Raw genomic sequence first — 14,937 nt, forward strand, 5'->3', positions numbered from 1 at the left:
AGTAGGCTTCAAATGAAGTTACTGTGAAAAGCCCCTAGTCGCTACATTCCGGCGCCTGTTTGGGGAGGCTGTCATTGCAGCCTCATCTTACAATTCACTACACTAGGACAAATACACCCTGCGGTTTCACCAGTGCTTTATTATATGTCAGTAACATTTGTTTGAATTAGTATTCCCGGACATCCTTATACATTTGAAAATGTTATTTGCATTTGCAGTAGTTGCCATACATTGTGAATACATACATATATATTATATTAGGTATTTAATTGTAAACAGAAGTATTTGCAGTACTTTGTTCACCCGTAAGTGATAGTAAAACAATCGCATTTATTTGTCACAGTCTGTCTCACATTTAATAGTTGTTGTACTATCATGATAGTATATTGTGCAGTCGAGACATTGAGAATTGTGTTACAACCTGTGCACACATACTTGCTGTTATTTTAGTGAGAGCATATTGTTGTGTGGGTTTGGCCAATGGGTTCCTATAAATTGCATAAACTGCTTTCTAAAATGTTTTGGTTCAATAACAAATTTCTAAAATGAGGCTTTAAACAATATTTAGAAAATAAGAATTTCAGAATAACATCCCCACTAAACCTGAATTGTCTTCTGCATCTTTAAATTGCCATTATTAAAGTTTTTACTTGGTGATGTCAGCCTTTTCCAAAATTCTGGGCTTGGGTCAATGTTCTGAGATGCATTTGGATTGTGCAGTGTGGCTGTGTACGATGCATTACTCAATACTCAGTACTATTTAGCTAGCACTACTGATAAAATGTTCCTGCAGTTTATACAGAAAGCTTCTTCAAAATGATTTGGAGAAAAGAAATATTTCAACATTTTGCATCAGGCCAAAGCATCTACACAAGTTGCATCAATGAAGCTTCACTCACTGCATGAAAAACTCGAAAACATTGTGGCAGCAACCACGACTCTTGTACAATTATTTCTGAATGATGATTTATTTCTCATCAACCAAGATCAATCTTTCAGGATACTGGACAATAAATATTTTTCTCCTTCTCTTACAGAGAACTTAGTAAACCTTTACTTCCTGTGGAGAGAACAGGAGTTCTGCTTGCAGAAATTTTGCACCTTCTATGCAAACAAATGGTAAGTAGAAAAGGAGAACTGCATAGTAGATTTTTGGTGTCACACACAATGTGATAATGCAAACAGGAGCAATACAGAGACCTTTGCTCTCCCAAATTAACATTTTTAAAACAGAATCTGATGTGAACATTTGCCTTTTTTTTTACAGAGCCATAAGAAAGTCGGGGCCTTATGGAAAGAGGCTGGTCTAAATTGGAAGGATTTCCTAACTGAGGGAGAAGATGTCCAGCACTTCATTAGTGATAAGGTGAGTCTGTCTTCGCTTTTGAGGCTCAACTTATTCAGATTTCTGCCACAGCTACTTGTCTTAATCATCATTATTTCCCTGACTCCCAACTGCCGTCAGGAAGCTGACTATATAAGTTAACTTTTGGGAGCATCCAGCGTGAAGACCGTACACACAAATACATTTAAATCTTTGAAACCCCAGAATGAACGGCATCCCTCAAAGGTCTCCTCGCTGCTTATTTTATGTACATCAGAACCTTTTCAAAGTTCACTTTTTATCAACAAATTTAGCTGATGGAAGTAGATCAAGTTTGCAAAGTTGTGTGGGATGTGAAAATGTTAATGTGCAACACAAATGGCGCTCTAAATATTGTATTGTTGGTTAATTTCACAAGATGAGCAGGTCCTTTCGAGAAACTTGGGCACTCTTGAAATTGGACACACGATAGAGGTTACTTATTTTAAAGTCCTTGGGCATCTTGTGTTTTTATAATGCTGTGAATCTCTGGTGTCCAACGTGGCTAGAGCCATGGTGGGAGAGGGGAGGTCAAAAATCCCTTTGTAAGCCAGGACTACTTCCAATGCATTCAGCAAAATACTGAACTTGCTGGAAATCTGAAATAAAATCAGGAAATGCTGGAAGTACTCGACCTTAGTCCACTCCAGTTTTTAACCTGAAATGTTGGATGATGCCTGACCTGCTGAGTGTTTCCAACATTCCTGTTTTTATTTGTAATACATATTTGTTCATGGTTTTGAAGCCCTGATGACCTCCAGCATTCCTTTCCCCCCTAGCTTGATGCATTGGGAGCAGTACAACTGCCTGTTTAAGATAACTAAATTATCCTGACCCTGTCGTCACATTCCGGCGCCTATTCAGGGAGGCTGGTACAGGAATTGAACTGTGCTGCTGGCCTGCCTTGGTCTGCTTTCAAAGCCAGCGATTTAGCCCTGTGCTAAACCAGCCTGATTGAAATACACCAGAAGGGCTTTCGACGAGCATCTGTGAAACTAAACCTCAGTCGAATCAACACTTTCAGGAGCAAGATATAAATCCAGAAATCCAATGGAAGTACTGCAAATTTAAATAGATATTTCATTACCACAATGGTTTATTTCACTGGCCAAATAATTAACTATTTTTACCAGACACATGTTATGTGTATGCTGCTCATGGGATTACAGTAGCCTCTACTAAACACTGGAACACAGATGAAAATTAAATTTTTCAGGGAATTACAAAACTGTGATCAGAACAGCTGTGAATGTTAGAATAGAAGTGTAATATTGTCCAGTTCTCATCTATTTCCGTCATTCCTGTTCTCCATTATATTTTAAAAGGCCATTCATGAGGTTGATTCCTGGGATAAAGAGGTTGGCTCAAGAGGAAATGGGTTTAGAAGAATGAGAGGTGCTCTTATTGCAATATACAAGATTCTAAAGGGGCTTGACAGGGTAGGTCATCAGGAGGGTGTTTCCCCTCACGGGGAAAGCTCAAACTGGTGGACAAGGTTTCACAAAATAAGGCGGTCACCAATTTGAGACAGAAATGGGAAGGAATTTCTTCAGGAGTCCTGAATCTTTGGAATTCTCAATGCCAGGAACCTGTGGAGGCTGAGAATATATTCAACGCTGAGATTTGAAGTATTGGGGAGTCAAGGTTATGGAGGCCAGGCAGGAAAGTGGAGGTGAGACAGAGATCAGTGGCACAATAGGCTCGAGGGGCCATTAGGCCTGGTTTTATTCGTAAAGTTCAGAATACAGTATGAATACTGACTTGCATTTTTGTAAACATAGCAATCTCTAGAATGCCTATAGTGCTAGATTAGAAAGTGGTTAGTACCAAATAATCTATGTTTAACATCCTTAACCTAATTTTACCTCCATTTTGTTTTCTTGGTGTGACTCAATAGCCTTGTAATATTTCAAATTGTACCGTTCTAGAACCCCAGGCATCCTCCTTTCAGTATTTTTTTGAACCCCTTTGTTGAATCACCAACGGTCACAGCAGCACCACTGTGGCAATAAGATTAGAGAACCTTGGCTTTTGCCATCATTTGTGACAAATCTAGTTCATAGTAAAAGTGAATCTCCAGACAGATGAAATCATTGGTAATTATTCTGAATTTCCAAACAAATCGAATACTGGAAATAGGTAGAGACGATACACTTCAACGAATAATCAGGTTTTGCATGATTTGTGATGTGAATGTTGCATGGGCTCATTCACTAAAGATTGAGAATATTAATACTGTGATTCCTTTGCAGAAATTGGAGTTTACTGTATCAGATGTTTCTAGTCCTACTGAAGCACTTTCAAAAATGGAGCTATCTGCTGAAGAACTGAATAAGTGGCTAGAAAAACTTATAATCGAAGACAAGGCTAGCAATGAGCAAATCTTTGACTGGGTAGAAGTAGGTTGAATTCTTAAACTGTACGCTCCTTGGACTGTGGCATTCTGTGCTAATTTCTTAAATTGATCATCATGCTAGATTTACAACAAGCATAATTGCTTTCTGATAAGACTATTAAAATAACTCACCATCACCCTGAGAAATTATGTTCTTGTGTCTCATTATCTTTCTTTGATCTGTAATAATTAACGTTGAAGGAGCAATAGTGTAAATGCTCTCTTATCCCACTTAATGGGTAAATATACAAGTACAGCAACTACTGGGACACTTGCACATGCATCATATAACAAGTGGAATTTATCATTGGCATTCAAATGTGTAAATTGATGGTAATTGCTGTTTGTGTGAGGTTTGCATTACACATGAAAAGGCATAAACTTAATATGCCATCATCCATCAGAAATCTGATCAATTTTGAGTTTTCTTTACCGCCAGGGTTTATGTGACTTACACTGTGATGCTGTAGATCATTGTTTCACCACTGGCATGTTCCATTAAGTTTTATTGGTTCTTCATATGTACTAATAACAGTAAAGGCAAGCAATCCACACTGCATCAGGCAAGCAGATTCTACAAGTAGGTTTCTCAGTAACTTGATTCAGGTGGTTAAACATTATTTTGGGTTTCCATTCATGTCAGATACTTGACTGACAAAAGAATCGTGCACAAACATCTGAGATCTTGATCCAGGCTTGTCCAACTGGCCCTCAAAGCCCCTCTGTGTGGCCCATGGTGCGATTGTTGAAAATGCCGGTAAGAGGGGTCATTGAGTTTGAAGACTTCTTTCAAGGGACTGCTCTTCCAGCCACATTCTGGTTATCTCCCGTGTTTGCTGCCTCTCAGAAACACACATGGGAGAAGAACCAGGCTGTAATTAGAGGAGCAGCGAATCTCGACAACTGAGAGTATGTGAAGGTAGACCGGAGCGCATGGTGCTTCCACTCACCACACTTTCCCGTGATTTTGGCCGCTTCATCCAGCTCCCAGTGCTCTGGTCCACCATTCCACAGTTCTCACCAGTTCTCCCAGTGTTCCTCTGGTTCGCAATGCTCCCTTCTGCGTGCACCAATTTTCAGGTGTTGCTAGGCATCCCTCCAGGTCTCTCTTCCGCTCGCCGCCCCCAGCCAATTTATTGAGGGTGAATATGTGAGGGTGGGTGAGTGAGTGAGTGAATTTGAGATTGACGGAGTGATTGGTGGTGGGAGGATGAGGGTGGGTGGGTGAGTGAATGCGAGGGCGGCTGAGTGAGCGGGCGCAAGGGCGGCTGAGTGGGCATGAGTGGCTGGGTGAGCGTGTCTGTCTCACAGTTGTCATTCAGCTTCACGAACACACCCGCAGGCACTCTATCAGTGGGCAAGTGAGTGAGCACCCTGAGACTGGGAGTGAGCGGGACACACATACTCTCTCTCCCTTTCACACTCTGATGGTCATCTTTATTTATTACTTAATTTTTAATTGTTAATTTATTGTTCAGACTTTTTTTGCTCAGCACGTTTCGTTTCATACGTCAGCTTTTTTTTGAATTTCATGTTTAATGTTGTGTCAAACCTTATCTTTCCAAAATTTGCTCATCGGCCCCCAGAGTGTGAGAAGAATTCAAATGTGACCCCCCCACGTGAAAAGGATGGACAAACCTGCCTTAATCAATTGAAGATGAGTTTGGATATGAACTACTGAGGTGGCTTCCTCACCTCAAACAATAGATTAGTTGAAGAATTAATGTGGTGACAACTTTTCATTATTTTCCCACTCAGTTCATTACAAACTTCTAAGGCAAGAATCGCAAGTAACTAAGCAAGAACAGAGTACAGATTTCTACAGATCAAAAAGAAAAACCACAAACATATTCTGTCGTTAAATAAACCCCAAATCTATTTTAACTTGTACTTGCGGCCCATTTTGTGTTTTCCTTTATCTTTGAGTCAAATTTCCAACACAGCCTTTTTGACTTTTTTGTCATCAAAGCCCATGTCTGTTGGCTGTTTTTTTAACACATCTAAGTTTATTATCTGAACCATTTAGATGATAAACTATTGAACATGTCATATTTGACTCACTGGTAGCATTCTCATCTCTTGAGTCAGAAGGTTGTCAAATCCCATTACAGAGTTTTGAATGCAAAATCTTGAATGACAGTCCAGTGCATTTCTGAGGGAGATGATGCACCTTGGGGGAGGTTACGTTAAACCAAAGCCCCACATGCCTCCTGAGATGGACAGAAAAGCTCCCTCGGTGCAGTTTGCGAAAAGAGCAAATTGCTTGTTGTGTTTCCAGCATTGCACGTGACTAATGACACCTCAACAGTAGTATTGACTGTAAAATGCTTTGGGACATCCTGTTGTCGTGAGGTGCAGGTGTTTTTATCAAAAGGTATAATACAAAGAAAAAGTCTTTGGAACATAGGAAATAAGAGCAGGAGTGGCCCATTTGGCCCCTCACCTGCTCCACCATTCAACAAGATCAGGATTAATCTTGCACTTCAAATGTAATTTTCCCACACTATTCCCATATTCCTTCTTATCCTTAACATATAGAAATTAATCGATGACCATCTTGTATATATTCAATGACTGAAGGCTTTGTATGTTTTTTTTCCACAAGCCACCTGGTCACTCCCCAGACCTTTTATCTGGAAAAAAGGTGTCTAATTTTCTTTTTAAAGTCATTTTGAAATCCACTTCAGTGTGGTTTGTGACATAGATTCCACCTTCTACATTCTGATTTTTTTCTAACGTCCCTTCTAAGTGTGCCCTTTCATCACCACATCATTGAACAATGGAAACTATCATTATTAATGTTCCATAATGCTGGTATAAAATATTTCCTCATGTATTAAAAGACATACTTCAAGTTGCTGAGTGTAACACTGCAAAACAAGCGAACTGAATTCTGACAAGAATCTGTAATATGGAATTGCTTTACACCACGGCTCTGTTCTTCTCAAGTGCTGTATTTAAAGTTAGACTCTTGATGTCCAATTCTAAAATGATTTCTCTTTCTTCCTTTAGGCTAATTTAGATGAATCACAGATTGGTTCATCTACATTCCTTAGAGCTTTAATGACAACAGTATGTAGATCAGCTATTACAGGTAAAAGAAAAATTAGCAACTTCTTTATGACGTCTTTCTTTCCAACTTACCATGTGCTTGGTTTTTATTTGATAATCTATATAACTGTTCACTTATGTGATAGGTCATTCGTGCAAATTTAAACTAAACCTTTAGAAATGATTATTTGTCTACTAAGCTCCAAGAACATTTAAGTTCACTTTCAAAAATGTGAATATAAAACTCTAGGCTCCGTGTTCCTTTCAGACACGACTGTTTAAATGCTGGTGAGCACTCGTGCTGCTTGCCTTAATAAGTGTGGAGCCATGCACAATTACACTTGAGACAGTTTGTAAATGTGACCACTAACCATGGAAATTTGAGTACGGATTCTGAAAATTTCTCCCTTCATCATGTTACCGAGTGAGCACGAGAGTCCATATAAGCTGTCATAGTCTCACATGCCTGGTGGCTTTTTCAAAGTTGAACAGAAATAGAGCATGATAAAACGTGTTGAACCAGCTCTAAGACTTATCTTGACTCCCTGTAAGTGAACACAAATCTTGGTGCTTCAGAGAAAAGATAGAGATACAAGTGGCAACTGATCAACCAGATGTAACTAATTATTCCAGTGAAAAGATCTAGACAATGGAAGCTGAAAGACAATTTGAAGTGTGGTGCTGGAGCATCGCAGGCCTCCATGATGGGCTTCTTTTTTTGAAAAATATTTGAGAAATTTTAACAGAAAAAGCAACCACACGCCAAACAAACAACAAACCCAGCCAACATGGCTTACACAAACAACTCCCCAACCACAATTCAGCAATCTTCCCCAACTCCTCCTCTCCCCACCCTTAAGCTGACAGCTTAATTTTTCCCAAAGAAGTCGATAAACGGCTGCCACCTCCGACAAACCCTAACATCGATCCCCTCAGGGCGAACTTGATCTTCTGAAGAACCCCACCCATGTCACTAACCCACACCTCCGACTTTGGGGGATCCGAGTTCCTCCATGCTGATAAAATCTGTCTCTGGGCTACCAGGGAGTCAAAGGCCAAGACTTCAGCGTCTCTCACCCCCTGGACTCCCGGGTCTTCTGACACACCAAAAACCACCACCTCTGGACTAGGAACCACCCTTACCTTCAGTACCCCTGACATGACTTCAGCAAACCCCTGCCAGAGTCCCCTAAGCTTCAACATGCCCAAAATATGCGGACATGATTTGCAGGTCCACCCGCACACTGCCCACAGTTATCCTCCACCCCTTCAAAGAACCTGCTCATCCGGGCCACAATCATATGTGCCCTGTGGACCACCTTAAATTGTATACGGCTAAGCCTGGCACATGACGAGGGTGCATTGACACGCCTAGGGGTGTCCTCCCATAACCCAACCTCCAACTCCCAACCCAACTCTTCCTCCCACTTCCATTTCACCTCCCTATCGGGGCTCAGTCCCAATCTATAAACTGTTCACTGATACCTTCCCCTCCCCCACTTCTGCTTTCGACGCTACCTTATCCTTTAATCCCTGGGGAAGTTAATACCTGCCTCCCTCATCTACAAGTAGCGAAACCCATTCCCACCGGGCAGCTCAAACTCCCCTTCCAACTCTTCCAACTCCGAAAGCCCCCATCTATAAACAAATGCCCAAAGCGCTCGATCCCCACCCGCTGCCAACCCCAACCCCCCCCCCCCCCCCCCCGGGCGCACCAAGCAAACCGGTGGTTGCCACAAATCTGTGCCCACACCAACGCCCCCTCCAGCCCCATGTGCTGCCGACATTGTCCCCACACACTCGGGTCCGCCATCACTATTGGGCTAGTGGAGTACCTGGTCGGCAAGAATGGCAGAGACGCTGTCAGCAGTGCCCCTAAACTCTTAGCCTTGCATGAGGCTACCTCCATCCGCTACCACGCCGACCCCTTCCCCACCACCCGTTTCCTGACCATCGCTATATTCGCCACACAGTAGTAATTTATAACGTTCGGGAGAGCCAGCTCCAGCAGCAACTTATTCACCCGCGGGGTTTTACCCACCTACACAAACCCTGAGATCACCGCGTTCACTTTCCTGAACACGCCTTGGGGACCATCATCTTTACCATCTGAACCCTCCCCGCCAATGACAATGGGAGTGCATCCCACCTCATCTGCTCCACCAGCCGTGCTAGATTTAACTTAAGATCCCCGTAGTCCCTCCAATACCACCCAACGGGTCCGAAATATACAGTAACAGATCGTCCATGTAAAGTGAGACCTAGTGCTCCACACACATCCCCCCCCCCCCCCCCCACCGTATTACCTCAGCCACTCCCTCAACGCTCACAACGCCATCGGCTCTATAAGCAGTGGGGAGAATGGACATCCCTGCCTCGTCTCCCGGTGCAGCCTAAAGTACTCGTAGTTCACCCCAGATCGTCTGTACACTCACCACCGGTGCCTGATACAGCAGCCGGATCCAATCCACAAGATCCTTCCCAAACCGTCCCAGGACCTCCCACAAATATCCCATTCTACCCAATCGGAGGCCTTCACCGCGTCCATGTCAACCTTCACCTCTCGCCGCTCGGCGGGGGGGGGGGGGGGGGGGGGGCATCATTATCACGTTAGCAACCTCCTGATATTAGCCGGCAGATGTCTCCCCTTCACGAACCATGCCTGGTCCTCCCCTGGCACACAGTCCTCAATTCTCGAGGCCAGGATCTTGGCCAATAACTTGGCATCCACATTTAACAATGAGGTTGGCCTAAATGGCCCACACTGCTCCGGATTCGAAATCAAAGAGATCGAGGCCTGCAACAGAGTCGAAGGGGAGCATCCCCACTTCCTCACCTCGTTAAACGCCCTCACCAACAAGGGCCCCAGGACCCCAGAGAACTTTTTGTAAAACTCCACTGGCTATCCGTCCAGGCCTGAGGCCTTGCCAAACTGCATCGCCTCAAGCCCCTAGACCACCACCTCTTCCAGCCCAATGGGGGCTCCCAGTTCCTCTTCCACCCTCAGGAGCTCCAACCCCTCCAAAAAACTGCCTCATCCCCTCCACCCAGGCCGGAGGTTCCGACTCATACAGCGTACTGTTGAAATCCCTAAACACCCCATTCACCCCCACCGGGTCCAAAACCGCGTCTCCCCCCCCCCCCCCCCCCATTTTCCCCGATCTCCTTCGCTGCCTCCTGTTTCCTCAACTGATGTGCCAGCAATCTGCTCGCCTTCTCGCCATACTCATAAACCGCCCTCCTCAGCTGCCCAACGCCTTCCCCGTGGATAACAACCCAAACTCCATCCAGCTTCTGCCGCTCCTTCAACAGCTCCTCCTCGGGGTACTTCCTGTCCACCTATAGAATCGCCTCCTTTTTTCACCCGCTCCGCCTTCTCCCTGTGTACCCATATCGAAATAAACTCCCTTCTCACCTTCAGTGCTTCCCACAACATGGCCGCCGAAACCCCTGTGTCGTTTAGCTCCACATACCTCAGAATGGCCTCCCTCACCCGCTCACTCCTCAACTGACAAAAGCCCCACATCCAGCCACCATTGCGGATGCTGGGCCCCACCCACATGTCCACCCGATGCAGAGCATGATCCTACACCGCTATTGCTGAATACTCCACGTCGACCACCTGCGCCAACAGTGTCCTATCTTAAGACTGAAAAGTCCATTCGGGAGTACACCCTGTGCACATGCGAGAAGAACCAAAATTCCTTCGCCCTCTGCCTCCCAAACATCCACAGATCTACCTACCCCCCTCCATGTGCTCCATGAACCCCCTCAGCTCCTTCGCTGCCGCCCACAATCTCCCCGACGTCGAACTCGACCGGTCCAACCTTGGGTCTAAAACCGTGTTAAAATACCCCCCTATTATCAACCGATTCAAGTCCAGATCAGGGATCTTCCCCAACACCCGCCTCATAAACTCCACATCATCCCAGTTCGGAACATAAATATTCACCAGCACCATCCCCTCCAATTTCCCACTCGCCATCACATACCTCCCGCCTGAGTCAGTCACTATACTCCCCATTTGGAACGCCACCCGTTTATTGATCAAAATTGCTGCCTTTTTTTAGAATCTAATCCCGAATGGAATACCTGCCTGACTCATCCTTTCCACAACCTATTCTGATCTATCACCTTCAGAGGTGTGTCCTGCAACAGAGCTACACCTGCCTTTAGACTTTTTAAATGTGCGAACACACGGGGCCCTCTTGACCGGCCCATTCAACCCTCGTATGTTCCATGTGATCAGCCTGGTTGAGCGGTCGCACCCCCACCCCCAACCACTGCCGATCAACCCTCCAGCCTGCGTCCAGCACCTCCTCGGCATGCCCTCGGGCACCCACCATCATGAACCCTCCCCATACCACATTTTAGAGACCCCTCCCCTGTCAGCATTTCCCCTACCCCCCCCCCCCCCCAACCACAAATTAACAGCCCCCATCAACACACCTACTACTCGCTCAACCCCCACTGCGCTTTCATGAACAAAACCGCCCAGCTAGCCTGGTAGCCCCTGCCCATGGCGCCGAGTATCCTACCACCCCACTGATTCCCCACACCCCCCCTGCTCAAACATTATCCCGGTGCAAACTTAACAACACCCATCAAACACAAAGAAAAGACAACCTACCATCCCTCACCAAGAACAAACACAGAGCAATGGCCCCAAGCACAATTCAAAAATAACCCAAAGGAACAGAAAGGGAATATCTCCTCCAAGGTTCACTGTCCTCCATCTCCTTCTAGTTCATTGGCCTGACAAATTCTATCGTCTCCTCAGGCGTCCCGGAGTACAGCTCCCGATCCTTATAGGTCACCCACAAGGGCGCCGAGTGCAACATGCCAAACTTCACCCCCTTAAGGAGGACCGCCTTCACTTTGTTGAAGCCTGCTCGCCTCTTGGCCAACTCCACATCCAGGTCCTGGTGTAGATGCAGCTCATTACTCTCCCAAGTACAGTGCCTCAGCTGCCTGCCCCACCTCAGAATCCGTTCCTTGTCCAAGAACCGATGTAGGAGCACCACCATCGCCCTTGGCGGCTCATTCCCCTATGGCTTCCTCGTCAACACTCTGAGTGCCTGGTCCACTTCCAAGGGCCATATAAATGCCTCCTCCTAGTAGCTACTCGAACATTCGAGCAATATACACGCCGGCGTCCGTTCCCTCGCTGCCCTCCAGCAGTCCCGCGATCCTCAGATTTTGCCCGCGAGACCAATTCTCCAGATCCTCCACTTTCTCCTGCAGCCGCCTATGTTGATCCTGCATCAACCACATCTCCACTGCCATTGAGGCAAGCTGTTTCTTGTGCTTTTCCACCTTCTGGATCGCCTGGCTCTGGGCCTCCAGCCTCCACACCATGCGATTGATCCCCGTCTTTATCGGGTCCACCACCCTTGCCAGGTCCTCCAAATTCTCCTTCCTCTGCTGGGTAAACTTCTCATTAAGGAAGCCCACCAGCTACTCTGTCGACCACTGAGAGGGTAGGATCGGACCCTGACCCTCTTGCCATCTTCATCTGTGCCGCAGACACAACTCCAGCTATCTCCAACTATTCCCTTTTTCGGCCACTTCTGGTCCACAAATTCATCCACCTGTGGGACATTCTCTCCTACCACCCCCTCCTACACACATTTATAAATCAGCAAGTCCACCCGTTAACGGGGGAAAAGGTACACAAATTCCATCACGAGCGGGAGCCATCAAATGTGCAACCACGGACACCATGGCTGCCACTGGAAGTCCTCCATGATGGGTTTCTAATCTCATCACAGCCATCTTTGTATAGCTGTGCCACTTCTCCAGTGCAAAGGAAATCTATGGGTGATGAATCAGTGCATATTTTAACTGTTAAAGTGGGTTGACAGTAGCCTCAGAACAAGTCACCTTTCCACTTATTTTTGTGATTTGACATTGTCTATCTATGTAAGTGCTGTTTACTAAATGGGATCTGGTGAGGAAGAGAGCAGCAGGACATATTTTGCTACGGTGTTATGTGTCTGCTAATGCAATCCAATGGGAAAATTACTAAATGGAATGGAAAGTACACTGGAGGAACATAAACATTTTGAGTGTATTGTTTAAGTGCACAATATTGATGTGCTCTAGTTGGGCTTTAAATTCCCGTACCCAATTGGTATAAACCTTGCTAGTATTATTTAGAATAAATCCTCAGGTTATCAGATTCACAAGATCTTTTGGCCCCTGCACCCTCTTGTTCTTTGGGGGGGGGGGAGGCCACATTTCCGATAACTGGTACAATTCAGATCAGCTCAGCAACCTGATGCATAGAAGCTCCTTTCAGTCTTCAGGTTGGTAGAATAGTTTATCTGTTTGTGTAATATCACATCATTTTTTTTAATGGATTATAAATGGTCTCAGAGGCTTGGCAAAATGGGGGCACAGTTGCCTGCCTGGGAATGGGGGCAGTGATAGATTTGTCCTACACAAGAGGATGAGATGTTTCAAGTCCAAATGCTTGCTCCACCATTCAGTTAGATCATTGCTGATCTTCTAAATAGTTCCATACCCCTTATTCTTTTCCAAATAAAAAAAAAATGAGTAAGTCCTGAAAACTTAAATCGACCCAGCTCGAAAGCCTTTTGGGGGAGTCGATTCCAGATTTCCATTAGTCTCTGTGTGAAAGTGACCCAATTCAAATCCAGAATGGCCTATCTATGGATGGATGAAGATGGCTTTCCATCTATCTAATGATCAGGGCCAGAAGAGACCAGTTTTTCATTTAAAACAGCCACACGATTTGTGTCCACGAGGTGACCTGTATTTGTGATGTACATTTGAAGATAGATTAAGTGGAACAAGGTAGTTTATGCTGCTGAATCGTAACCAGGATTTGGCCCTTGCTGGATATCTTAAATATTATAAAATTGTAGAAGATAAGAGCATGTGGAATTTCAAGTAAAATTGTAGAAGATAAAAGCATGTGGAATTTACAGAAATGAAATGAAATGAAAATAGCTTTTTGTCATAAGTAGGCTTCAAATGAAGTTACTGTGAAAAGCCCCTAGTCGCCACATTCCAGCGCCTGTTCGGGGAGGCTGGTACGGGAATTGAACAGTGCTGCTGGCCTGCCTTGGTCTGCTTTCAAAGCCAGCAATTTAGCCCTGTGCTAAACCAACCCCTGAACCAGAAGTGTGTTTATATGTCTTGCTGTAAAATTAAATTTAAAAAATGCCACGGATATAGTATATTTGAAATGTGCTGTGTACTCCCAAGAAAGCTGTTTTGCCTAAATCAGGTGTCAATGGATGATATCACTCCATCCAGCGCTAAGACATTACTGATACTTGTATGCACTTGTATGTTCTTTTCCAATATTGTATTCTTACCTCCAGGGGAAGGAGCTCCAAGTCGAGTAGATGCAAACATTATACAGCAAAGGTTGCGATTGTTACTCAAGTACCTTAACTCCGATACTGAAAGAGAATTACAAGCACTTTATGCACTACAAGCATTAATTGTAAAACTTGATCAACCCCCTAGTAAGTCTTGTATCAGCTTCTTTACCTTTGGGAAAGTGAACATCTGAGTTTTATTGGACATGATCTCTCTCACACTTATCTGTCTTTTCTCCCCTTCTTTGTCCTTTCCCTTCCTACTGCCAATAACAGTAAATTATTTAAATATTTTACCTTCAGAATGTAAATATGATGGTGAAGATTGAAGTTAACTGGCCTTTAATTGCATATCAACCCATGATTTATTTTTTAAAGATTGTGGCCTAATTCTGTGCATTTGGTAGTTTAAAAATATATTTAATTGCCATCAGCTTTAAATTTAGTAGTTTACGTGAAGGAACTTCAGTCGCTCAGTGAGCGGATGCACTTTGTTGTATGGTATTGAGCCATGTGAATGAAACCAAGCGAATTCTTGCAGAATTGGTTGATCTTAACAAGGTGGAGGCAGCATGTTGCATTAGTCTTCCCTAGTCTTGAGTTAATAAGTGGGGTGATGGGCGGAAATTAGCCACTCAGATTGCCATGCTGTGACTCCAACTAGAAAATGTGGATTTTAGATAAGGATGGAATTGGTTAAAGCACGTTCAATATGTTGGATGATGAAGATTTTAAGTTAAGTTCATTTTTGTATAAATTAGTTTCATAGTGTCTTA

General features: G+C 44.4%; 1 protein-coding gene across 30 annotated transcripts in view; it reads left to right on the forward strand.

The window, feature by feature from the left end:
• The window catches only part of LOC119979278 (eukaryotic translation initiation factor 4 gamma 3-like), a 504,690-nt gene that overhangs the window by 486,226 nt on the left and 3,527 nt on the right, over window positions 1–14,937 (forward strand). For all 30 annotated transcript variants that reach the window (XM_038821282.1, XM_038821283.1, XM_038821288.1 and 27 more), the window contains 5 exons: window positions 1,038–1,119; window positions 1,268–1,366; window positions 3,616–3,762; window positions 6,771–6,852; window positions 14,162–14,308. In XM_038821282.1, the coding sequence (XP_038677210.1) occupies window positions 1,038–1,119; window positions 1,268–1,366; window positions 3,616–3,762; window positions 6,771–6,852; window positions 14,162–14,308 (557 nt within the window). The remainder of the gene's footprint in view (window positions 1–1,037; window positions 1,120–1,267; window positions 1,367–3,615; window positions 3,763–6,770; window positions 6,853–14,161; window positions 14,309–14,937) is intronic.

This window comes from Scyliorhinus canicula, chromosome 16 (genome assembly GCF_902713615.1).
Source record: "Scyliorhinus canicula chromosome 16, sScyCan1.1, whole genome shotgun sequence".
NCBI classification, from domain to species: domain Eukaryota; kingdom Metazoa; phylum Chordata; class Chondrichthyes; order Carcharhiniformes; family Scyliorhinidae; genus Scyliorhinus; species Scyliorhinus canicula.